Source organism: Globicephala melas, chromosome 16, assembly GCF_963455315.2.
Source record: "Globicephala melas chromosome 16, mGloMel1.2, whole genome shotgun sequence".
NCBI classification, from domain to species: Eukaryota; Metazoa; Chordata; class Mammalia; order Artiodactyla; family Delphinidae; genus Globicephala; species Globicephala melas.
Window position 1 is genome coordinate 14037896 of NC_083329.1, and position 27210 is coordinate 14065105.

At 44.0% G+C, this 27210-nt stretch overlaps 1 protein-coding gene across 4 annotated transcripts in view; it reads left to right on the plus strand.

Annotated features, from left to right (window-relative positions):
* Positions 1-19363: 19363 nt before the first annotated feature.
* Positions 19364-27210, plus strand: part of GFRA1 (GDNF family receptor alpha 1) — a 207309-nt gene continuing 199462 nt past the window's right edge. The window contains exons 1-4 of one of the 4 annotated variants that reach the window (XM_060286210.1): positions 19364-19728; positions 20595-20888; positions 21771-22064; positions 23212-23295. In XM_060286210.1, coding sequence (XP_060142193.1) covers positions 20849-20888; positions 21771-22064; positions 23212-23295 — 418 coding nt within the window. In that variant the 5' untranslated portion in view covers positions 19364-19728; positions 20595-20848. The other 3 variants (XM_060286209.1, XM_060286208.1, XM_030839363.2) reach the window with 3 other exon arrangements.

Below are 27210 nucleotides of genomic sequence, written 5' to 3' on the forward strand. Positions count from 1 at the left end.
TGGAATCACTGTGTAAGCATTAGCCATTATTTTATGAAGTACTGTGAATTAGGAAACCATATAATTTATTGTTCAAACTCGGATGCTTTTGAGCAGTGCCACGTGGAGCCACATGGGAGCCTGAGGCAAAAGGAAAAATCAGTAATACTGATCCTTCTTTCATTTAAATTTTTGGTATTTGTTAGTCATGGATTTTTTGCATTTTTAAGGTTTTTTTAAAAAATTGCTGTAAAATACGATATATCTTGATTGCCGAGTTTTTGGGCATCCCTTAAATTTCGCACCCTTGGCAAATATCTCACTCGCCTCATTCCCCTACTTCTAGGTCGGCTGTTGAGGGTGATTTGGGAGACTTTCAATAATTACACAGGGAGAGCAGGCAGAAATCAATACTTTCCTGGGCACACTGAGACATACAGTCCCCCAGTAGCTTTCAGTGCACAATCTGTAGAGCTCCTCTCTATTTGTGTGTGTGTGTGTGTGTGTGTGTGCGTGTGCGTGTGTGTGCATGTGTGTCTTTTCTCCCGCTAGTGGACACACTACCTTTCCCAGGGCATAGCTGTGACCTCAAGACCAACTGGGAACCATGTATGAAATTCAAGTTCGTTCCACAAAACACCACCTGGAATTAGAACCTGGCCCCAAGCCCCCACCTCACTGAAGTTATTTCCCTATAAGTTTGTGCCCTCAACTTTCAATCCTTATGTCCCTAAAAACATGCCACTAGGGCCAATGATAAGCTAGTCTCAGGAGGTGAAAGTGACTAACAGCTTAGGGTCTTACTATTTCCTGGAGTATTTGCATAATTTGAGGGATAATATTAGAACCTACCTCATAAGATTAAATGAAATAATGTATATAAACTACTTAGCAAAATGTGTGGACCTGATAAATAGTAGGTAATAGGAGCTGTTATTGCTGTTTAATAACAAATTATTATATACTTATTACTATGGTTGAACTGTTTGAGATTATTGGTAATCAATAGTGTTTGATCTACAAAAATAGCAGTCTCATATGATTCAACTGACTACTAATACTACTACTGTGTTAATTAGAATATACTGAACCCTATTAAATGCCACTTGGGGGATCAAAAAATGGTCAAGTGTTGGCAATTTCATATGGTTCAACCGAGTAAAAACAGTCTATTGTTGGCAACGCTGAGTTAATCCAAAGGGCTGAGCAATTAACAATTGTTGTGTTGGGTAATCACTTCACATGGGCAACTGCTTGCTTTATGAATTAGAAAGCTCTTCCTAATTACATGCCATACAATTATCTGCAGAGTATTATCGCATGCATTCCACTGCCTTCCACAAACATTTATGAAGCTTCCCCAGTGTGTCAGGTATTGGGAGATGACTGAAAGGACTAGATGCCTGCCCTAGTGTAGATTTTCTCCAGAGCTCAGTGTTCTGGAGACTAAGGCTGTACCTCAGATTGTGTCCTTTTAGACACTAGATATTACTGTAAGTAATTGCACCACATGGTCATTTTCCTATGTTGATAATTGCCAAGTTTTCCCAAAAAAATTCACTCTTTTTAACAGAGCCAGTGAAGTTATCAGGAATGATATATGAGATGGTGTCAGATGGTGGTGTTCTGACTTTACTACCAGTTCTGTAAGATACAGCCCAGAACAAGCTGAAAGGAAGCCTACACACTTGACTTTGATTTGCTGACATATACTGAGAACCCCTTCTGCCCAGACTCCCTAAGTCATCCCCATGAGAAGACAGGATATAAAAATGCATAAGCATTATACCCTCCGGAAATAATGTGGTTTAAGTTACAGTATGTCAGCCAGCGTGACCTTTGCGTTTTTGCACCTGGAGAGAACTGGAGGGATTTGCAAACTCTTCCCTCTGTCTTTCCAAGTCTTCTCGATTGACTTAGATTCTTCCCGCAGTGGGCTAATTCAGCCTCCCCTAGTTCACATAGAATCTGGCCTCAAATGAACTTTACCTAAAAGTAAGTATTCTGGTTAAATAGGGGTAAAAAACCCCAAACAAACCCAGGAATCATCAGCAGTCCTATGAAATGCTTAGGAATTCAGTTACCAAGAATCCATAGAAATAAACAGATTCAAGATTTTTCTTGAACTCTTCATTAAAACCAGTGAAGCAGTAACTGGGACACGATTAATGCTCTGAAATAGTGGATGGTAGATAAGCAGGCCTATGTGAACTTCAACATAAACAACTTGGATTGCAGTAATTTTTCCCCTGAAAATGTCCAAATATGAAAATATTTTTTAGGAACAATTCTTTCAGAAGAAGATGTTTCAAAGTCACTTAAAACAATCTGGCGAGGCTCCATCTTTGTTTTGCTGACTTATTTATTAGCTATAATTTTTCTTTGTGTAGTAAAAACACTTAAGATCTACTCTTATCACATTTCATGTATACAATATAGTATTATTAACTATATAGTCATCAACTTGCACATTAGATCTCCAGAACTTACGCATCCTGCATAACTGAAACTATTCCATTTGACCGACATCTCCCCATTTCCCCCACCCTCCAGCCCCTGGTAACCACCATTTAACTCTCTGCTTCTGTGAATTCGACATTTTTAGATTCCACATATAAGCGAGATCATGCAGTTTTTGTCTTTCTGCACTTGGCTTACTTCACTTAGCAGCATGTCTTCCGGGTCCATCCACCTGATTGCAAATTGCAGGATTTTCCCCCTTTTTTAAAGGCTGAATAATATTCTATGGTATATGACTGCTTTATTTAGTTACCTTTCTCTCTCCCTGGAATAGGGGGGAAAGAGCCTTTCAAACTTCAAGTTAAAACTTCCTCTTTCCTTTCCCTCTGCACAGCTTGTCCCCCATCCCTTTCTCTCTGCTTACCCTTTCCCTGGCTAAAGAACTGATCATATGTCAGCCTGAGTCCCTGGATTCCTCGATGCACAGACTACAAAATATGTCTGTCTGTGCTGTCATATTCTGTGACTCGCTCTGACCGGTCCCTTTATGCCAGGCAGAATGGGGTCCTGAACTTCTCCAACTCTAGCATTTGGTCTGATTTGTCCTTCCAGACAGGAGTATTCCCACTTCTGAGAAGGGCACTCTTTGAAGGATAAACCACAAGCTTCTAAAAGTCTTGCTTTTCTTTAACAAAACAAGACAAAACAGAAGTTTTATTTGCAACATTTTTGTTTTCATAATTGTTTTGCTGCCTACCTTCTCTAACACATAAATGTGTTAATTTTAAGCAAATAGTAACCCATTTTTGCTTCTTTCAAAATTTTCAGTACTGTGAGTTACTCAGTGCTATTGTTGAGAGGTACTCAGAGATGATCAAGAAATAGTTCCTACCTTCAAGAAACTTGCAACCCGATGAAGTTAAATAAGAAATACACACAGCAACCTATAATACAAGGTATATTATAATAAATATCATCCAAGTTAAATGATTTAAGTATTCAGAAAAGCATTCTCCTGAATTTCTCTGAGTCTCCCTCAGCCTAAAACCTTTATCTCTGACTCAAGCATCTAAAAAATCATGTCCCACTAGACATTTTTTCATAATATCAGATCTTTTCAAAGTAATTTAGCCATGAAAGTCTTCTTCTATTTTTCCTCTCAAAGAACAAAAGCTTTATAGTCAATGTGTCAAGATAATCTCATATAGCTTTGGTGAACTCTGGTAAATGTGAGAAGAATCATTCTCAAATGAGGAAACCAAGAAATCAATGCCAATATTTCATCAGTAACGAAGGAATGGATTAATGATTGAAATAAAAAATGCCCCCAAAACACAGAAATTATCACCAGTGATAATTCCCTTATGCCTAAGGAAAAAAAATTTAATGTCATCAGCTCAGGTTCCTACAGAGAGGCATTTAAGTATTAAATAATCCTTTGACATTCCCTGGGATCAGCATGGAGGGAAATTATTAGTAATGATAAGCGATATAGGTGGATTTTGTGAAACAATTATCAACATTATATGTAGCCACAGTTTTCTGTAACTTTCTAGCACCTAACATGGTGGCTGGCTCATTCTTAGTAAGTGGATAAAAGAGCACGTGATACTTCTTGTACCTAGCAAGATGCCTGGCATACAGAAGGCACTTAACACATATTGGTTAAAGGAATGATTGACTAATACTCTTGTTTTAGGTACTAAACTAAGTTATGACACCAATTTACAGTCCTCATGGCTGATGAATGTTCTTGTGTCAACTCCAGAATCTCAGTATTTCAAGTGAATGTCAGAGCCCCACTTCCAAGTGTGCAGGGTCATTGTTGTTACCTCCCTTTGACCTGATCAACTCTTACTCATGCTCTGAGACTCCGTTTGAATGTCAGTTTCCCAGGGAGGCTTTCCCTAACTCCTAGAGCAGCATTTATCAAAGTCTGGCTCATGACCCACCTGTATCAGATTCATCTGGGTTAGTAATCAAAGTGCAGATTCTTACAAGTATCAAACAGATACTTGTACAGCCATGTTCATAGCAGCTCTATGTGTGACAGCCAAAGGTGGAAGCAACACAAGTGTCCATTAACAGATGAATTGATAAATAAAATATTATATATTGTATATATGCACACACAATAGAATATATATATATAGTGTGTGTGTATATATATATATATACACACAATAGAATATTATTCAGCCTCAGAAAGGAAGGAAATTCTGATACATGCTACCACATGGACAAAACTTGAAGACATCATGCTGCTGGGGAGAGAGGAGAATGGGGAGTTATTATATGGAGTTTCAGATTGGGAAGATGAAAAAAGTTCTGAAGATAGTGCTAATGGTTGCACAACAATGTGAATGTATTAATGCTATTAAACAGTTAAAAGTAACTTTAAAATGTTAAATATTAAAAAGGTAAATATTTCGTTATCTGTACTTTACCACAATTTAAAAGGAAGGGCAGATACCTGGCTTCCACTCTGGTCTATTAAATCAGAAGATTGAGAGGAAGGGACAGGAATGCAGCAGGAACCTGCAAGCCCTCCAGGTGACACTGTTATAAAAATGTGAGAACACTGATACAGACCACATTAAATCCCCCCTGTTTTATACCAACAAAGCAATCTACACTTTCACTCTGAGATCATGCTTGTAATTTGACCATATACTCCACGAGGGTAGAAACTATGGTTTTCTTGTTCGACACTGCATCCCCAGCATTTAGCACAATGCCTGGCTCAGAGTAGCACTCATTATATATTGATTGAATTACTTTATCTGAATATGAATCTCATATTCCTTATTTATAAATAAATATAATAATTGTCCTAAGATGTTTGATATGAAGATTTGAGATAGTACACATAGGGGACCTCCCACCGTGCCTGACTCATAGTAAAAGTTCAATTACCAGAAGCTTGCTTTACTATTAATAGCATTATTTTGTTGTTATTATTATTACTAGGAGGGGGAGAGTATAACTATTCAAGGTTTAGACCAGGAGTTACAGACTTAGTTACCTACAGCCTCCAAGCAGGTAATGAAATTACATTCAGCATGCTGGGTTTACACTATCCAACAGAAAGTGGTGGGAATTGCGGAGCTCTGAACATGTATAGTCCACATAAAGGAGGTTACCATTACCTAGTTTTTGTCTGTTGGTACTATATGGGTACTATCAGAGCTATCAGATCTTGTGATTTTTGAAGAAAAGCTGGTAATACGAATTTCCATCTGAAATTTCACAATTTATAAAAGACACCTGTTTTTTTTTTAAGTTTTTAAAAGTTCTGTGCAAACCAAACAAAACACATTGATTCACGGGCCATGAGTATGTACCCCCTGATCCATCCCAAGTCCAGAGTATCCTCAGGTCCCTAGGATAGACCCTCCTTTTATGAAAATGGAACTGGAAACATCCATCTGGATAGGGCTCACTGTACCTCTGGGTTTTGGAGACTATCTAGTGCAAACCAATCAAGACGATAGGGGAAAGGGTGGGGGCGGTGTCTTTATAATTGACCTGTTAAGAAGTTCAGGGTTATGACAGGCTAGAATGGATGTCCATGGATGCTTACAGCAGTGTGGACATTACTACCAACCCAAACGGTAAGACAATAATGGAGGACATGCCAGATGCTTTTATTGGTTTTCCAGTAGGTTTCTTGGTGAATTATTTGCTGCCTTTGCAGTTAGGTTATTCACCTACACCCAGAAGGACAGAATTATTTCTAACAGCTAGAGGGCTCTAGCAGTCCACCTTTCAGATGCAAATGGATTTGCTGTAACAGTTTCAGATCTAAAAGTGGATGACTCTCAAATGTCATCTCTAAATATCAATAGATTAATATTACCTACACATTATTTAATCCATATGCAAAATTACCAATACTCTACGTCAAAAATCCTTTCCTTTTTTTTAAACTTTTTTCTCCCTTCCATTAATTTTTTTTCTATATGCAATTGAGCTTCTTGATTTTATGTTGAAAGCGTTCCTCCAGAAATCTAAATTAGAAAGTAAATTTCTGTTGACGTGGTAGATTATTAAAATGTCTGGTAATCATATTAAGCATTTAGGTTGGTATATTTTAATTCAATTCTTGTCTAGCACATCCAGGAGAAAACGAAACAGACGGATAGTGATAGAAATCAAGAAAAATAAACTCTCACTCCACAAAAATATAATTTGACCATTTTAGAACCAAAACAACTTTTCAGCTTTTAGGGTTGCTCAACAAAAGAAGATTTAAGTGGAGCATCTGAAGTTTTATCTGCTCGTCACTCCTGCTATTTCTTCTGACATTTCCACTATCAAGACACTTAAATGTTATAATTTAGCCTTAATTCCCAGTTTCCCTTTCTTGCGCCCTCCATTCTGTTCTAGGACATGTTTTAAAAGCACTTAGAGGCACTTAATGGACAGATTTAGCAAAATCTTCATCCTGTTTCCACAGCTCAGTCGCATACAAAAGCCTGGGTAAACTCTCTCCTCCTTCTGCCTTCACCCCCTAAAAATATTGATGTGGTCAAGGGGGGAGGCAGAGGGAGATTTCTCTTGTGTGAAAGCTACACAGAAAAAGAAATGTTTTTTTGAATTGGTTTTTTTCAGATGCTAAATGCCCACTTCCCCTTTCTTATCAGCCACTTTAGTTACTTCTGGAAATAACAGTACTTAAACAAGTGCCCACACATATTTTCAGTTTCTTGAACATCTCAAACATCACTGTTTCCCAAATATACTGACTTCAGGAAAATAGAAAATGCATTTTATTCCAAACCACTCTTTCTGATTTGCAAACCCAAGAGAGTTTAAGGGAAATGCAATCCACATGTTTCTGGCCATTTCTACTCACATGTATTTATACAAAGGGTTCTATTTTTTTCTTAATAAGAATAATTTGAAGTCTATGAAGCTGTTAAAATAAATCATGATACCTTTTATTTTTCTAAGAAAGAGGAAGTTTCTTTGGATAAGATTAAATTAATAGAAACGCTTTAAGATTTGACTTTGGCTTCAAATTTAAAAGTCATTTGGTAAGGGTGGGTTCCAAACTCACTTCAAAACTATCACACCATCTAGTCCCTCAACTGTTTTTACTATTTCCATTATTACATTGTTTCAAATTCTCTGTGTATAGTAAATCATTCATTCACCCATCTTATATTTAGGGTGCCTACTTGAGCCAGGCCCTTGACGGGTGCTGGGGATACAAGAATATGGCAGACATGCTTCTGCCCTCACAGAGCTCAGAGTCTAGAGGAAAAAGACATATTGAACAAGGGATTGCAAGTCTGATGAGAGAATGCCAGGGGATAACAGAGAAGGCTTCCCAGAGGAAGGGTCTTAGAAGCCACGATGTTCAGCCAGACAAAAGAAGGGCCACATCGAGAGCCAGTCTAAGGGACCAGCAAGTTTTAAAGCTCTGAGGTGGAACAGAAGGAAGGTCAATACAGTTGGAGCTTAGGAAAGTGAGGGAGAGGGGTGCAAGGTGAGGCTGGGGCAGATCACACAGGACCCTGTTACCCCATCTGCCTTTCAGAATTCATGGTACAGGCACACTGATAGGGACAAAACAGGATGCTCCCAGCCTGACACATCTCCCAGACCAGCCCTCTGAGAGATGTTCCACTGAGTGCCACCAGCCAGGCAAAGAAAAGGCTCAAAGGGCAAAGACACCTCCTCTGAAATCTTTTTATAAAGATCCTATATATAAAATAATAGATATTCATATGTATGTAATATATGTATATTGTAATATAATATATGTAATATATATGTTCAAATATATTTTTGAATATGAAAATATATGCATGAATATGAATGTGTGAGTATATCTTTTATATTTTACTACCTTTTCAGTGGAGCCCTTCTCCCTCACCACTGCAGCTGCCTTAGTTTAGGTTTCTAGTTCATCACACCCCTCAGGTTGTATTATTCAGTCTCCCTGCCTCCAGCCTCTTCCCTTTCCAATCTCCACTGCCATGTTTAATACTGTCACTTTCCTGGTTAGAAATCTCTGAGAAACTCTAGATGAACCTCTGATACATCTGCTTTACCCAGAGGGCAGAATCCAGAGAAGTTTCTGGCCCTTATCCCCTTCAACAGCCAGACCTCCTGCCATTCTGCCCTTCTTCACATCCTCCCCTTCACCTCTGGGCGCTCTGTGCCATAGCCAGGCAGCCACACAAGCTTTCCACTCTTCATCTCTCAATCTATGCTGGGAAACACTGGTTCCATGGGATGTTAACAGGAATTAGGCACTCAAGTAGTTCAATATGTTGGGGAAATAATGATAAAGTTTGTTATGAGTTGAATTATGTCCTCTCACCCCAAATTTATGTTGAAATCATAACCCCTGGTACCTCAGAATGTGACCTTATTTAGCAATAGGGTCTTTACAGAGATAATCAAATTAAGATGAGGTCATTAGGGTGAGCTCTAATTCAGCATGATTAGTGTCCTTATACAAAGAGAAAATTTTGGATGCAGAGACAAACACACATGGGAAGAATGTGAACATGAAGGCAGAGATTGGAGTGATGTATCTTCAAGTCAAAGAATGTCAAAGAGCGCCTGCATCAGGACCATCAGACGTTGGAGAGAGGCATGGAATAGCTTCTCCTTCGCAGCTCTCAGAAGGAACCAACGCTGCTGACAACTTGATCTTGGCCATCCAGTCTCCAGAACTGTGAAACAATAAATGTCTGTTGTTTAATCCACCTACAATGTGGCACTTTGTTATGTCATCTCTAGGAAGCTAATGCAAAGGTAAACCGCTCATTTCAACGCAAGACTTTTCAGAGTTTTTACTATGCTAATGTATATCCTAAACTCCAAGAGGGGATAGAGCATCCCAAACTTATTTGACAACAAAGCTTTTCTCCCCCAGTGCATTTCATGGGAATCAGTAGTCTGAAGAACACGCTTTGGGAAATGCTGACCCGGGACTTTGAACTTAGCTAAGGGTTAAGGAGGCAAATATGCAGTGAGTGAATGAGTAAACAAGTTCTCCCTGGGTTGTGAATAACTAACAGCCATTTAACGTTCCTGTACGTTCTACTCCACAAAGTGCATCCCTAACTGGTAGACGTTGAGGCCCTGTGGAAAACTGAGTGAAAAACTGCCAGGGGTGAGAGGGTAAGCATTTGGGGGTGATAAGATATTCCATCCTTTTCTCTCTTAACTACCAGGCTGATCAAGGTCCAGTTGTATAATTTGTGGGGGCCAATGCAAAATGAAAATGCAGGATCCCTTGTTCATAAATTATTAAGAATTGCAAAATAGTGACAGCAGAGCCTTAAGCCAAACTCGGGCCCCTTGTAAACATGGGGCCCGTCTCATGCTCATGAAGCCACTCCTTCCTTGATGGACCCAACCTAATCCTTCATAATCTTATACTGCTGTCTATTCATTTCATGAATTACATGTAGAATATTTCTGTATTGGAGGTCCCCCATACCACCCCCAGGTCCAATGATTCTCTAAAAAGATGCATAAGATTCAGTATCTAGTTGTACTCACGGCCATGATTTATTACAGTGACGGGAGACAAAGCAAGATCAGAATGGGAAGAGGCACATGGGGCAAAGTCCAAGGAAACCAGGCAAAAGCTTCAGAGTCCTCTCACGGAGGAGTCACACAGGACCCGTTTAATTACCCCAGCAAAGGGTTGTGGCAACATGTGAAATGCTGTCTACCAGGGAAGCTCACTAGAGACTTGGTGACCAAGGTTTCTACTGGGGGGCTGGTCATATAGTCACACTCTTCCCAGCATGATCCAAAATTCTAGACTCCTAGAAGGAAAGTGAGTCTTTAGGATAAAGCATATTGTTTTCACAAACCGTTTAGGCATGGTGAGTCATTCCTGTCAGGAGATGCTGGGAACTCTCCTAAAACCCAAGTTCCCCAATTCCAGCCAAGGGCCAACCTCGTAAGCAGACCTTTCTCAGGATAGTGGTTCCAGGCCTGTCACGTTACCTCTTTTCTGCACAGTCCAGAGGTGTGTTTTCTACAACTCATTAGGTTTTGCTAATAAGTGTTTACACTAACAGGGAATAGTGATTTCAGGCACTAATCAGCTTCTCTGAACACTCTTTCCAACTCATAGTGAGTTGATATACTAGTCAATGAATTCAGATTTCTTCTGTTCAACAATTTAAGAAGACTCCTCCAAGAAGCCTGTAGAAGGTGACACACAGTGAGTCTCGGCTATTTGGCAAAGAAATCTTTCCATCTCTACTCCTACAACTTACTTGAGCATGAGGTAAAAGTGGGAATTTATCATACCTTTTTAAGAAGCATTACGCTCAAGCATTTGGGTGCTGTTACAAACCAACTCCAAGCTGACCGCCAGTTTCCAGAAATGAGTCTCTTTTGGGAGCTCGATGCTTATATGCTCCAGAACACGGTGACATTTCGTGCTGCAGCCCTTTCTCCTTCCAACCAAGTGGCCGCAAACTCAGTCACGCTAAAATGAAATTGACTGAAAACACTTCTAAGTTAACTCTCCCAAGGATGTTGGTGTTTGACAGAGGACACTAAGTATGTCAAAGCCTTAAAGATGGCTCCTCGGCCAGCAAAGCAGGGAATCATTTTGGTAGGATAGGAAGCTATCCTGAAGCCTCTGATGAACATCCTGCACACTCAGATGCATCAGAATTGGATGCATTTGACAGAAGTCCCAGTTAGTTCACTGCAAGGTTGCACTGACTTGACCATTTCTTCGCCTTCACAGTAGTTACAGTGGCAATGACTCAGGTTAAGCCAACTGTCTTCTAATATTTTTGGAGAAGCATGTAGGAGAAGGGGTCTGGGGTAACAATCCAAATTTCTATTTGTCCAGATTGTGTTTGGTCTTGATCAATTCTCATGAGGTTACGACCTTAGTATTTCACGAAAGGAGCAATTAGACAATTCACTGATCATTTTCAAAGCTATATTAGTATTTAACACAACCATTGAATGTACTGGGGAATGTAGAATATAAAAATATGGGTTTTGACCTTCAGAACATCATGAAGTGTTATCTTTGATAAACACTGGCATATGGGAAGGGACACTGGACTTAGAGCTTGGCTCCTTGACTAGGAAGTTGAGTGACCTTGGGCAGTTCACTCTTTGGCATGTCACTAGACAGCTCTGAGCTTCAGTTTCCTCATCTGCTCAGTGGAGAAAATAACCTCTCCATCACAGAGTAGATATCAGGATCAAATAATGTAGTTGAATTCATGGGGAAGTGGTAGGTAAACTATAACTTATGTGTGTGTGTGTGTGTGTGTGTGTGTGTGTGTGTGTGCACTTAAAGAATAAGGAAAAGTGACTGCGTTTAAGAAAAACAGCACATCTAATAAATGATGGCAATAACCCAGCCCCATTATGGAGAGCAGTTACTGTCACCGTCTGTATCGCTGATGGTACAATTAACTTAATTAACACATACCTCTGTGGCAAATCTGCTGAAATAACACTTTTCCTTTTCATATGTCCCAGCTTTGCCAGTGAGGCATCTCCAAGTCATGCATCTTCCAAGTTGAGAAGCCAGAGTATTAAATGGCTTTGAGTTGGTATGCAGAAAACAGAATTCCAGAATACGCACATGGCTGGCAGCTCAAATTACCTAAAGCAATATTAGGAACCTCATCGAAATCTTGTAGAATAAGGCAGAACGACACCAATGCCTCCTAAAGTGGAGGTACGTCTGGGTGGGATGGTTGGGACGCCCTAGGGAAGCCATTCTCACCAAATCCAGAATAACTTTCCACAAGAATAACATCCCGTCCCTGCATGAGGTACAAACAAGGGAGCCTTCGGTCTGTCATGATGGTAACAAGGGCTTTTGACAAATGGGAGTGAATCTGTGTCTAGATAAGGAGCAAGTCTGTTGATGGGCCACTTGGCCATAGCACGGACTTCTGCTGATAGCCTTGGTTGAACGCCGTAGAGGGGTGGTCTGGGGAGACCTGGGATAAAGGGACATACCACTTCTATTTGGGGGTCTTTAGTTTCATTCCAGTTCTTTGGAGTAGTTGAAAACCTCTTAGGACTATTACCCTCTCTTTTCCCCTTTTCTCAAGTTCATGCATCCACTCATTTTCTACTTTTCTACCTATGTCTTCTGACTCTGTAGAGCTTTATTTTTTATTTCCATTCATCTTGACAATTCGCCCTACACTCCTTTACCGAATTGATTATTTCAGATATACAGCTCATCAATGAGATTACACTTTCCCTCAGTGCCAACATTCTTCTGTATTTCCCACAGCAACCTAGCAGGGGGCTGGTCCATGATAGAGGCTCAGGCAATAACTGTTGAATTTATTTTTTCTTCTTTCACTTCTTTCATTAAAAATTGGATGTACTAGTTCCAGAAGATTGCCTGCTTGTATTGGAGACCCAATATAACAGTGGCTTAAATAAGACAAGTTTATTTGTCTCCCACGTAATAGTATGGAGGTGGAAGGTCCAGGGTAGGCAGACAGCTTTGCTCCAGGAGGTCATCCTGGGACTCAGGTCCCTTCTGTTTGCAGCTCTGCTATCTCTAGTTGCAATTCTCACCTGCCTGGTCAAACATAGCACATCAAGCAGCAGCACAGAAGACAACAGAAGAATGTAGAGTAAGACTGGCCCTCAGAGATTCTTCACATCCTTTCTGTTACATCTAATTCATCGGTTCCAGGCCACAGGACCACAACTGGCTGCAACTGAGGCTCCAAAGTATAGTCCTTATTCTGGCAGGCCAGATGTCCAAATAAACATCAGAGTATGATTAATATAAAGCAGTGATTTCCAAGGTTTTAAACCATGATTCACAATAAGAAACATATTCTACATGACAATACAATACAGGCATCATACACACACAGAAATGAAAACTGTTTTGGAACTATTTTTACCCCTTCTTTGTGTAATGCATTCTTATATTTCACAAATGTTTTTTGTGATGAATGAATGGAGCGTGGCCTGCAATCTGAAAGGCGCTATTTTAGAAGGACGAGAGAAGAATCCTAGGGGGTAATTAGGGCTCTCTACCATTGGGAAGGAAGCATTTGGGTCTGACCTTAGGTGAGATCATTTACCTGCATCCTTTGGAGTGTACATCACAGTACCATCCACAGTACTGGAGAGATACAAGAAAATAAATAAATCAACCACAGTAATCAGACCACAAATCAATTGAGCAATCAATGAAATCTCAGAGAGTAAAGGTGAATCTCTACTGACACTTGAGATGAAATATTGAAGGCTAGAGGGGCTTTTCCACCAAGAGGTCCTCTAGGGATGGGAAAAGAAGAAATTCTTTTTGTCTCTTAATATGGGTTATGTGTAGATAAAACCCTCACACAAATATCCATCCTATTGATCCTTCTGTATTTTAAGCTTAACAGATAATTCAGATCAAAACCAAATTGATCTCATGTTAATTCTTTGTCATGGCCTCAAATTTATGAACTGTGTCAAGGGCAGCCTCATATATTCATTGTGCTAGTGTATCTCCCAGACCATCTTAATTCACTTTTGTGCTAGAGTAATCTATATACCAGATTTGTCATTCCTTCTATCTACTTCAAATCTGGGGAAAACCTCAGATCATGTGATGTTTTTTCCTGGACAGTTTCAACTGACTTTTGTAGATTTTTGACAGGGGGAAATAAAATCAACAACTCAAAGAACATTACACTACGTTTGTTATCAGAGCAACGGTTTTGGATGAGTTTGAAATGACATTTAAATGATGTCACAATAGATGCTTTAAAGCAGGCCCAAATCTCTTGTGCCACGAGCACTGCTGGCTTAATTAGTTCTGGTGGGGGCTTCGTCATTAACTGCGAGCTAATTGTGTTAGTGGGCTCCTACTGCAGCGCTGCCAGAGGTTTGGGTTTTGGTAAACAGTGCATTTCCATGGCATTTATTGAAAGACGCCTGGTAAGTGGCAGGACAAGGATGTGCTTCACTACAGAGCTTTTCTTTGTTGCAGGCAGGGCCTCTGAACCACTCACTCCCAAGTTTTTGGTCACCTTTGCCGCTTCCCTGCTTCATCACTGCTTGGAGAGGCCCCATCCCACCACTTCAGACCTAATAAGTAGCAATAGAAGTCAGAAGTTTTTACTGTCTTAAAGCCTGCTAAAAGACTTCTGAAGAAATGAGTCCGTGTTTTCAGTCCTGTTTTCATTCCACGTCCCAAAGCTCATCCGGATCGGCGTCTGTGTTTGCTGCCTCCGGAGAGAGAGGCTAATTACTGGACAAAGCTGGGGATTAAGCTTCCCTCTTGCCCTTATGAAGGAACAGTCCCACTGGAACAGGGTTTAGGGCTTATTAGGAGAGTAGTGGAGAGAAAAGGTGTTTCCTCAGTGCAGCCATTCCCCATCCTTTTTGGATGAAGAGGAATGAAATGTACAGGGCTTTTCATCCAGCACCTTTGGCAATCACCAAGAGAGCCTTGCAAGGCCCCTGCAGATGGGGTATCTTTTGCCATCTATGCAAGCAATAAGACATGACAAGCACTTTATTTCATCAGGGCTGCACACCTTGAATGCATTTTGTGGCATAAGGCCAAAGTACAGATGACTTAAACTCTCACGAAATGCAATATTCTTTCACAAATGCATTAAAACCCTTGCACTGGCTTATTACTACTAAGAAGTGAAAATTACTTGAAAACTAAGGAGGAAGAGAGGTTTCCTAAGATAGGGTCCTAGGGGTCAGGCACCTTGACAGCCAATAAGAAGCCTCCATTTGCAAATAATGTTCAAAAGACACATCGTAATATATAGTCAGCCTGGAAAAGGGCTCTGAAATCTGAAAGCAGCTGGCTCTTCCTGTATTGCCAAAGGACAAATGTTGAAGTACAGCCCTAGAAGGTTAGATCATGTCAGCATATAGACCGTTACACCAGCTTTCTGGGTTCGGATGAATACTATTTTCTCATTTTCCTAAAAGATTACACAAGGTCTTACGCGTTTATAAAAGAATTTTTAACACTTTTGGGTGAACTTGGCTTTTAAAAATTTGCCTTCGAGGATGAAGGATCCAGGGTAGCTGCACTCTGGCCCTTCTAAGTCCTTCTCTCCCAGAGAGAGACACATTTGTAGATGATTAGAGAACTTCAGGTGGGAACTTTACTCTGCCTCTGGCTTTATGCCTTAAAATATGACCTAAGGCAAGCTATCATTTCCCAGAAATGAAATATGTCATATGTTACTATTAAAGTGAACCAGAAAAAGAGCATTCTATTACAATAATGGGTGTTGTTTTTTTTAAAATAAGTAAATGTCAAATGCCCAAAGGAATAATACATATTTGATACTATTATTGGAACAGCAATGCCAGTAACTGCATGAGGTACTTATATTTAGTACTATTCCTATAGTAAAGGCATTTTATGTAAACCTTTCAGTAGAATTATTGTGTCAGAGGAAAATGAGATACAGCATCACTCATTATTCATGCAATCAGTATACATTTATTGGAGGTGACTGTGTGTCATTCATCAGTCTAGATGCTGGGGATGCAAAAATAAAATGAATAGAACATCTTCCTGCCTTCAAGGAACTCACATTCCATTTGAAGATACAGATATAGCAACCAACTACAATGCAATGTCACAACTGCTGTAATAAAGATTCCGACTGGTCCGTGAGAATACACACTACAGAGAATGATTCTTCAAACAGGAGTCCTCGCTATCCTTAGTGGCCTGTTCAAGCTGAGCTGGATCTTCACATACTCATCTATCAGGATGAAGTGTATACGAAGCAGATGGAACGGCATGGGCAAAGATGTTGCAGAAAAAAAAAAAAAAAGCACGGCACGTTTAGGTAATGATGAGTGGTTTTGTGTAGCTACGGAGGTAAGCCTGTCAAACTGTCTAATGTCAAATACTTTGATAGACTAGTTTGAGTTAAAAAAAAACCTTGAGTGATTTTTGAGCAGTATAATTTGACAAAATGAATGTATTTTGCATTATACTGTATAGGGCCAAGGCAACGAAAGTAGGAGACAAAATACTGCATGGAATAAAACTGTCATACTCACCATGACTCAACTGTTAACTTACAAAAATACACTTACATCAAGAAATGCAAGAAAATTGCTTACTTCATGTGCTTATGGGTGGATTGAACCTAATTTTGTAGCATTAAAACCAATTTCCCACTGAGAAAACATGTCACAGAGGATGGCATGAACCTTTCTAATTATTAACAATATTTGATATTTCAATGTCACCTTTCATCCCGAGATCAGTCCTGTACACATGGGAACAGATAAGCTCCAAGGAAACAGAGATAATACTAACACAGTAATTCACACTGCATTTCTATCGTCTATATTCCAAGAGCTTCCAGCCATGCATTTCTCTTACTTTTACTTTTAGAAGGTGGTGGATATAGTTGTAAAGAAGAGGTTTCTTTTTTGTTTTTTTTTATTAACTCCTACTACAAGAAGTCTTAGCATGGAGTAAGGGCCACATCTTTCCATACACAGCTGTCCTTGGGAGATCATTCCCCTTTCCTTAGCTTCTTTGCTTGCTGATCTCCTTCTGAGACACAGCAGTGTGCTGTGTTTTCATGGATTCTCCAACTTTCTCCAAAGATTAACGTCACCATCATCATCATCATCACAACAACCTTAACTACTATTGCTGCTCCTTATAAAACACTCACTTTATGCCTGCCCTGTTCTAGTATTCTAGGAACTTTAGAAATACACCACATTAATTTCACACCAACATTATAGACGAGTGCTGTTCAACAGAACTTTCTGTGATGATGGAAATGTTCTATATCTGTGCTGTCCAATATGGTATCCACTAGCCACAGGGGATTATGGAGCACTTGAAATGTAGCTAGTGCTACTGAAGAACTGCATTTTTCTTTTATTTAATTTTCATTGAAATAGCCTCATGGCTAGTGACTACTACTACTGTATTGGACAACACAGTATGTACTTTGTGGTTTATTAAAAAAAAAGTCTGTTTTCATCAACAGTAAGAACTTAATGAAGACTAGTGTGAGCGAATAGTTCAGAAATATCTTGAAGCTACAAATATTTTAAAAGAAGTCCCATGTTTTACATTTGGAGAACTTTTATCCCACCCTTTCTGCTTGCTATTAAAATTTTACTTAAAAGATGCCTGTGGAATGGTAGGAAAACATAGGATCATTTCTAAACAAAGAACACTTTAAAAAGATGCAGATGATGTCCTTAAATGAACATTTATTTTTGTTTTGTATTTTATTTATCATTGTCATCCAACCGTCCCACATGGTCAGCAATGATAAGCTATAGGCCATCCACTGAAAATTGGGATTCCAGTTACTGATTTTTCCAAAGGAAGACATTCACCTCTGCTTATAAAAAGGAATGATGAAAGAGGATTTTATGTTTTGGGTGTCCACGGAGAAACAGACTTCAGATAAACTCTTAAGTCACATTTCCACACTTCTCTCACTAAAACCACCTCCCCAGGATTTCTCTAGTTTGTGTGTGAAAATATGGGAATAAACTTCTTTAACGTGAAGAAGCTGATTGGAAGACAATCACATTTCCGTTAGTCCGCTCTGTAACTTAGACTGTTACCACTGCCAGAGAAAGAGAACTTAAGTAGCCCTTGGTTTGAACCATCTGTCGCGAAAATGTGACATATGTTTGCTTCGTTTACTCAACAACCAAGTGTAAACTGATACACTGAACAAGGAATCCGTGTGTGGTGTGACTACGTGTGTGTGTGTGTGTGTGTGTGTGTTCGCGCGCGTGAGGAAGGGGGTGCTTGATGAGGGCTTCAGTCTCCTCATACCTGCCCCCGAGGAACACGTGCACAGGAGCGCAGATCCGTGGGATGTCCCCGGGGTTTGGGGCGCCAGTCGACGTGCAGACACACTCCAAACAAAGCGCCGCACGCAAGAGAGCGGCCGCCGCAGCAGCAAGGGGCGCGCCCGGCTGATGTCTAGTTGAATGGAGAGCTACCCAGCCCTCCCCTTTCCTCCTCCTTTTCTCCCCGCTCTTACACCCCGCTTTCAAACTTCAACCAAAGCCCTTGTCCTTTTCAATTACCCCCAGCCCCACCCCTCGATCTTCTCTCTCCTCGGCAGCCCATTGTCTAGTACAATGGGTTTGCATATTTGGCAGCTGGGCTCACCCACCCTTGATTCAAACTCTGTTTCCCTAAGAGATGAACTTAGACATCAGCAAAGATCCCCAATACAAGTCCTGAGCAGCTGGACGAGCTTGCGACTGCGGGCTGTTTCCCAGACCCCTCTCTGGACACAGCGTAGACTTCGGTGTCCCGGGCGCCCCCCTCCCTACCCGGCGTGTGAGGAGGGGAGCGTGTGTTCAGGGCGCGGTAGCTGGGTAGGCAGCCCGGCTGAGAACGAGTGGTCCCAAGGATTGGGGTGAAGGGCTGTGCGTGTGTTGAACCTTTAAATTTATTATTATTTTAAAATTTACTTTTGAAACAGCCAAGATGGAGGTCAGTTTATAAATTTCCCAGAGTCAGGTCTGACGCGGTTTAAATGCAGTGGGTCAGGGGTTCCGCTTTTGTCTCCTTGTACAAGCTCGAGGAGAGAGGTAAAGGCTGCGTGTGCATCTGTGAGTGTGAGCGCGTTGGTGGATGATTGGGTGGGCGCATCCCGCGATCGCAGCTCCGAGGGCCTGGGTCTGAGTGTGTTTTTAACACGCCAAGTCTTGGAGTCACAGCCGCGAGTGACGTGGGGAAAAACTTTATGTTCGGAAGAAGGGTCTGGTTTGATTGCGCTAGGACGGAGAAAGAAAGAGCCCTTGTGCATTGTGCCCTCGTGTGTGTGAGAGAGACAGACACAGAGAGAGAGAGACAGAGAGACTAAGCGGCGCTAGCGGCCGGCTGCAGAGCGCTGTGTGTCCTGTGCGCGCTGGCGGGATCTGGCCCCGGGTCCCACCGCCCGCGAGTGTGTGTATCTGCGGCGTCCCTGCCGGCGAGTATCAGAGGGGGCTGGCGGTGTGCTGCGGCGTGGCAGGGGCAGGCGGAGGGGCTTCTGGCAAAGAACTCTGGCCTCGGAACCCGCTGCCCGCCGCGCATCTCCCAATAAACACTAACATCCCTAAAGGGCATCCGAGCCGGGGCTCTGCTGGGAAATCATCCTGGCCCAAATCGATCTTCTGAGCTCTCGGAGATTACTGCATCTTTCTTCGTAGCGCAGAGACGTGAGCCTGGAAAGGGAAGGAGAGGGCGACAACACCTCCCACCCAAATAAATAAATAAATAAATAAACTGGCTTCTCGCCGCAGCTGGAAACGGTCGATTGAGCCCAGGTTGGTGGCATTTGGAGAGAGTTTTCTCATTCTGTCGGCTTGGGAACCCGCCGCCACTCCCCCACTCCCCTCTACCCCCCTTGTAGGCGCCCCTCAACTTTGGGGCCCAGGGGCGTGCGCGGCGCGGGGCTGCACCTGCCCTGGCGCTCCGGGGCTGCGGGCCCGTGCGTTCGGCCTGGGTGGCAGCGTTGATGTGCCGGACGCCAGGGCGCTGGGCTAGTGTGTATGCGCGGCGCGGACGCCAAGGAGCAAGCAGAGGACCGAGCGGCGGGTAGGGGCGCAGGAGCCGGGTTTCGGCCCCAAACGGGACGTAGGTTCCCCCTCTCCAGGCTGCCTCGGAACGGAGGCGAGCCCGGGGAGGAGGGGATACAGCGATGGGGGGCAGCGATTGGTGGTTTGGGTGGGGAGGGCTGGCTGAGCGAGCTAGCTGGCGCAACGAGGGGGGTGGCGAACTTCCCGGGAGAAGGGGTTTTCCCGGGAGAAGGGGCTTTTTCCGCGAGAAAGAGCTGCCGCCGCCGAGTGCTTAGACTCCAGGCAGCGGCCGGCTCCGCTCGCCCCGCTCGGAAAGTAACGTTATTTATTTATTTGCTTGCGTTCAGCCTCTTGGGTTGGACCCAATAAACACCCCCTTGGACTTCGGGAGCCCGCCTCCGACCTCTCCAGCCTCCACCCTGCCCGTGCAGGCGGCTCCCCGGAATACACGCACATGCATCCCCGGCACCCCCTCCCCGCGCCCCGACCCGGGCAGGGGGTGGGCCCTCACCCGGGCGCTAAAAAGTCCCCCTAGGCGGGAGCAGGGGAGGGCAGAGGGGCGGGGAGGCTCCAGCACTCTCCGCTCTCGTTTCAAAGCGCGCTCTCCCTTCCAGGTTGGGTCGGACCTGAACCTCTAAAAGCGGAACCGCCTCCCGCCCTCTAGCCAGCAGCCCGCTCGGAGCTGAGTCGCCGGCGGCGGTAGCGGCGGACGGACCGGGGAGTTTCCTCTCGCATTGGATGGAGCTGAACTTCGGGCGGCCAGAGCAGCGCGGCCGTCCGGGAATCGCTGCGTGCTGAGCTCCCTCGGCGAGACCCAGCGGCAGCTCTGGATTTTCGGGGGGGCGGGGACCAGCTGCGCGCCGGCACCATGTTCTTGGCGACCCTGTACTTCGTACTGCCGCTTCTGGGTAAGTCGAGGCCGCCGCTAGCTTTCTTATCCGCTGAGTCTTCTTGGGGAGTACTAGAGGCAGCCCCCCAGTACCCCCTCCCCCCAAAAAAAATTACGGCGCGGGCGCGGTGGGTGTGGGACCGCGAAGTTTCGTTTTGGGGAAGGGGATCCTGAATCCTCAGCACCCCGGGCTGGGGGGTGGGGCAGGGGTGGCGCGGCACTCGCCCGCAGTTTTTCTTCCTTGGTTTTTGTTTCCTACGTTTTTAATGACCTAGCCTGGCGGGAAATTAAAGCGTCCGAGCCCTCCAGCCCCAAGCCCGACGCCCCTTGCAAGTCCCGGGGAGCTTGCGGAGGCGCGGGGGGGCAGGTGGGGTGTGGGCGAGCACCGGGCCAGGAGAGCAAACTTGGAAGGGAAAACTTTTCCTGGAATAGCATCTCGGTGCTCCCCGCCGGGCGGGCCGGGTATCAGGGCTCACCCTCTCCGCGTGCAACGCCCAGCCCGCCGCCGTTCTCCCCTGGCGAAAGCCCCCGGGCTTCAGTCGGGCCGGGCCGAGAGAGTGGCTGGAGCCGGGAACTGCGGGAGGGCGGCCCTGGAGGCCGAGCAGCCGCTGAGGCTGGTCGGTCCCGGGGCGCAGGGCCTGCACGCGCGGTGGGCAGCGTTGGCTCGCGGGCAAACCGCAAAAAGCCCGCAAAGCCTCGGGGCGCCCCGGGGGTTGGGTAGGGGGAGACTAGCGGCAGGAGGTGCCCGGGCGGGAAGATGGACCCCCCAGGCGTAGGGGGGCGGACGCGCTCCGGGAGCCGGGAGCCGCAGAAGGCTGCTCCTGCGCGCGTCCTCCCCCACGGCTGGCGCACCGCGCCCCAGCCCAGCCGCACTCACGCTCCCTCCCCTCCCCCCCACAAGACGTGCTCCTGTCGGCCGAGGTCAGCGGCGGGGATCGCCTGGACTGCGTGAAAGCCAGCGATCAGTGCTTGAAAGAGCAGAGCTGCAGCACCAAGTACCGCACGCTCAGGCAGTGCGTGGCGGGCAAGGAGACCAACTTCAGCTTGACATCGGGCCTGGAGGCCAAGGACGAGTGCCGCAGCGCCATGGAGGCCCTCAGACAGAAGTCGCTTTATAACTGCCGCTGCAAGCGGGGTATGAAGAAGGAGAAGAACTGTCTGCGCATCTACTGGAGCATGTACCAGAGCCTGCAGGGTACGCGACCGTCTTCTTTTCCCCCTCCCCCAGCCCCTGAAGGCAGGCGGGTCCCTAGGCCCGGGGTCCGGCTGACCTCATCCTCCACTCACTTCTCCCCAGCTGCAGAATGAGGACCTTTCATTGGCCCCCAGGGACGTGGGCAGCTGGTGTTTGCTGCCGGTCTGGTTGTTGGAAAACCCGTGAAGGGGTGAAGGGACATCCCAGGGACCCCGCTGACCTCTTTGAAACTTGGTCGGAACATCGGAGTAGGAATCCGTTAAAGGCCTGGCTTCCCAGGGTAATCCAAAGGCTTCCACTGCATCTTGCCTGGATTTCCCCCCTCTCTTCTTTCCTTCTGTCTATACTGACATAAGATAAAGAATTGAGAATGAAAGGTCCAGTGGAATCTATTCTATCTTTACCCCCCTCAAACCTAATGAAAGGCAGATGTGGGAAAAAAAAAAATTGTCATCTTAGATTACCTGAGTCTTAAACCAGCTGGTGTAGTTCAGCCTTGGTTAGTGCAGAAGTGGCTCAGAGAGGGCAAGGTCTACTTGTCATAGCCATCCATTACAGGGGCAGTTTTTCGGTCCTTGTGTGCCAGAGGTGGGTCACGTTTGTAAATCTGACTCAAACATTCAGTGCATTCATTCTCCACTGAGTCTGAGGCTCAAAATTTGTAATATACAGATTTGACCTCTCAGCTGCCACTTCCTCCAGAACCTACTAATGAAAACCTGTTTCAGAGACGTAGTGTTTAATAGCCAGGGTACCTGCTTTCTGACTGCATGGCATTTTTTGGGAGTAAGAAAAAGGGCCAGCTTTGTTCTTCTATTGGCTCCTGGAGGCAAGCTGGGCTTGTGACGTCACTGGTTCCTTCCTCTCTGATTTCATTCCTTTGCAAAGAGTGGGAGAGTTTTCTGGCAAGATCAGGCTGGGTTGCTCTCCAATGTTTTCATGGCACTATGGGGAGAGCCAGGACAACAGAGGCAGAGGGAGTGAAGAGAAATAACCAGAGCCAAATAGAGGCATTTGAAATCTTTGAAAGTTTCAGTATCTTTTTGTTACACAATCATAACATAATTAGAATTCAGATTCAGTAACGAAAACTGACTGAAATATATCTGTTTTCCAGATCTGAGTCCAATCTTTCTGTTGTTTTTAGGAAATGATCTGCTTGAAGATTCCCCGTATGAACCAGTTAACAGCAGATTGTCTGATATATTCCGGGTAGTCCCATTCATACCAGGTAAGCAGATTTATACTTTCACTCTGATGCCTTCGCCTGCTTGAAATCTATTGGCTTACATTCTCTTTGGCTCTCAAGTAGTGTATAAGTAGATAGTTGAATGGCACAGTGTTTCTGGGAAATTAGAAATAGGATGATGATAATGAAGAGGCAGAATGCCTAGAGATGATTGTATGACTTGAAAGTAATTCTAAATGAAGTAATGTTGTGTGGTGGTTTGAGAGAGGTTGGAAGGAGGTGACTTTGTTGAATTTTTTTTTTCCACGTTAAAATATGATTGGCCAACTCTTGCAAAGGGAGTGCCACTTCTGTCTGTAGGTGGCAATCGTATTCCCTTCTTGCTGCATACTGTACACAGTGCCTCCCTGGAAATGGGACATGTTTAAATGATGCCACTTTTCTTTACGAGACACCTGAAGATAATCTTAGATTGTTGAAGAATTTTGGTTGGACTCACTTGTCTGCCTTTGATTTAAAAGATTAAGCTCAACCATTTGTTAGCAGTTTTTTGTTTTGTTTCTAATTTTTCCTGAGCAAGTGTGTACATATACAGGAGAATGTATTACTGACCTTTCAAAAGTGGTCTCAATTCCCATAGTCTGTTTTGTCTCTCTTTGCAAATCTACATGTGGTTTGGAAGTGACCTTAGTTTTCGAATTAAGTTTTTCATAACATCTACATTCAGACAACCCCATAAATAATGAGTAAGGCAGTGATTTCCCTTAATGACATAGAGATTCCAGACTGATGTTGCCTTTTTGTTTACAGTTAAGACTTTTTCTCAAGTATATATAGCCATCACAAATTGTATGTTTCTTGGTTAACCATGGTGGTTCACGTTGAATTTGTTTCTATGAGATATGGTGGTTTGGTACTGGTGAGAGTGTTCTGGTGTTCTAAATGTTTTATGTTTTCCTGCAGAAAGACATAGAACCAAGGAAGTATGTAAATACTGAAATTATGTGTGGGTGTATTATACACACGTTCATTCATTCACAGACATCCATTCTATATACATTCTCGCCTTTGGGATTTTGGCAATGAGCCAGACAGATGTCATATCTGCCCTCGTGAATCTTAGAGGCAGGCAGCAATTGACATTTATTAAGCTCTTATTATGTTCCAGGTACTGTTTAAGATCTCTTCATCATTAACTTATGTAGTCATCATCAAGTGCATCTTAGATATTGTTATTTCCATTTTAGAGATGAGATGATTGAGGCAGGGTGAACTTAGGAAACCAGCCCAAGATCACAGAGCTCCTAATTGGTGGAACGAGAATTTAAACCTATATTTGTTTGCAAGACTTTGTAACATCTGCCCCTTGCTACTCAGAATGTGGTTCTCAGACCAGCAGCTCGGACATCACCTGGGAGTTTGTTAGAAGTGTGGAATCTCAGGTTCCATCCCAGAGCTACTGAATGAGAATTCGCATTTTAAGAAGATCCCTGGGCTGAGTGCTTTGTATGCACATGAAGCTTGAGAAGCACTCCTCTGTATTATGCTTTTGGTTCAGAGGAAGAGAGTGTGTGTGTGTGTGTGTGTGTGTGTGTGTGTGTGTGTGTGTGGTCTGTTTCAAGATAAAATATAAGGGGGCAAGTTTAGTATCAGAGGTGTTCATATATTATCCTGAATAATGCTGATAACTTCCACCGCAAATCCCTATTAATGCTGTCTGTCCCTTTGGCCCAGCCAGGACAGTGGCTGAAGGCAGTGAAGCGGGGATGCACAGACAAGAGTGTATGACCCTCTGAGCGATCATGGGAGCAGGTCAGTAGGAACTAGAATGGGGTGCCAGAAACCAACCTGGCTTTCCTGGCACCGCGAGGGGCAGTGCCTCTTGCTGGCTGCCTGCTCCACGGAAGCATTACTCCTCAGTCTTTGTACTGATGCCTGGAAGGATACGAACCTCCCCAGGGACAGTGAGAGTGAGGAACTAGGTAAGGAGGAAGGTTCATTTGGGTTTTAATTTCAAAACTGTTATGAGCTATAGGGCTGCAATAGACTCATTTCCCCCTCTCTGGGTCTCTCTTTTCTTGGTATAATGAGGTCATTGGAGTAAGAATCTCCAGTCCTAACAGCCCATGATTCTGAGGGAAGATTGAGGACACCTTCAGAATCCCTCCTCTGTGCTCCTACATTTGCTCTTTTCAATCCTTGCATTCATTCTCCACTGAAAGTGACTTGGTCATTCTCGGATACCACTGACTTGTCTGGATTTCTTTGACGAATGTCAGAAATTCTTCCGCACGGACCAAGCCCCCCTCGTTCATTTGTTTGGATCCCTCTCTCAAACCGGTGTCTTTTCATAGCAAATATGATCCTCGGTTTGTGAGACCCAGCCTGCCGAGGTCTCAGAAGCCATAATGAATTACTCAGAGCCAGGAAGGTCTTGTCTAGAGCTACATTTCATATCTCAAGGGCGTTGGATTTAGGTTCCAGCTGTAATGAGCTTTGACCTCTGACAGTGACTGTGTTCCTTAAGTGGGTATAGGAAAGCCAAATGGAGCCTTGAGAGGTTTTAAGTCACTGAGTAATGCATATTACCCCGTTTGGCATTTGTAGGATGGAGAGGGACAGAGGTTCAGGGTGATGAGTGTTGTGGTTGATGAGAATCTCTCTGTCTTGAGAGTCTCTGAGGTAACCAGGACAACAGGGCCTTTGCCTTTTGCAGATAGGGTAGTAATCCGAGTTTCCATATTTGGATTTCTCTGCCCAAGGGGAAGAGGATGTTTATCCACATACACTAAGTGTGAGCTGAATCCTCTCACCGAACAAGACATGTTTGACGTTCTTGAGTTTCCATTTTTTTGGACTCTTCAAACCCACAGCCACCTTTGCCATTGTTTACTTGATCACCAGTTAAAAGGCCATATGGAGGTATTATCCATGGCAGGAACAAGGAAGGGAACAAGAATAAGGTAGAATCTAAAAACTGTCATCTGAGGCCTGAGCTACAGAAGGGAAATAAAGCAGCCTCGTCTGGTGCGAACTGCAGTGGGAGGTCGGAGGGATTACTCTCCTGGAAACGCAATAGCGGAAGCAGAAGCGTCGGCCTCTAAGGCGCTTTGAAGGGCTCTAGGAAGTGCCTTTTCTGTGCGCGGATGCTGGTGCGGTTTTTAGGGGCCTCACCAGGCAGTGGGCTAGAGGACACAACGGAAGAAGTGAGCCAGTGCACGAGGACGTTGGAGGAGAGGAGAGAACAAGGAATGTGTCTTGGGAGCCAAGAGGGCAGAGCTCTGTGGGCGCTCAGAGGCTCAGAGGATGGACCTATCAGGTGGTGTTTCACATCTGTGTCTCTCAGCCACAACTCTGCTCTTTAACCTCCATTCTGCCTCACCTTTTCTTCTTCACAAACGTTCAAGAAGCAGCAAGAAATAGTGATTTGAAAGGAAGATGAGCCTGTCTGCAATGTTTTTGGACTCTCTGGAGGGTGAGAGCAAAGAAGGAGAAATTTGGAAAGTGCGATGGGTGCAGAGAAAAGCCTGAAGATGGAGGATCAGAGGGAGGATGTAAGGCCCTCTGTGGCAGCGAGAGATTAAAAAAAGGGCTCCAGTGTTTAAAAGTATTGATTGGGAGGTTAGATTTTGTAGAGAAGAATCAAGAAATGCCAGACCTTCCTCAAATGTAATCAAAGTTGATGGTATTGTAAACAAGAGTCAAGTGGAGAGATCATGGGGAAAGAGTGATGCTGGGATTTTTTTTTTTTCTTAACATCTTTATTGGTCCTGATGCTGGGATTTGAACATCCTAAATCTGATTTAGTGAACGACAAAGGTCTAGGTCTCTGGCTTTGCCACCATTTCCCTGCCAAGTCCCAGGAGTGGCTTAGACCTTCCCAGGAAGCCTTAGGATCTTGAGATTGGTCCCCAAGTAATTGGAAATGGCTTTGCCCGGAATCAGATGCCCCTAAAC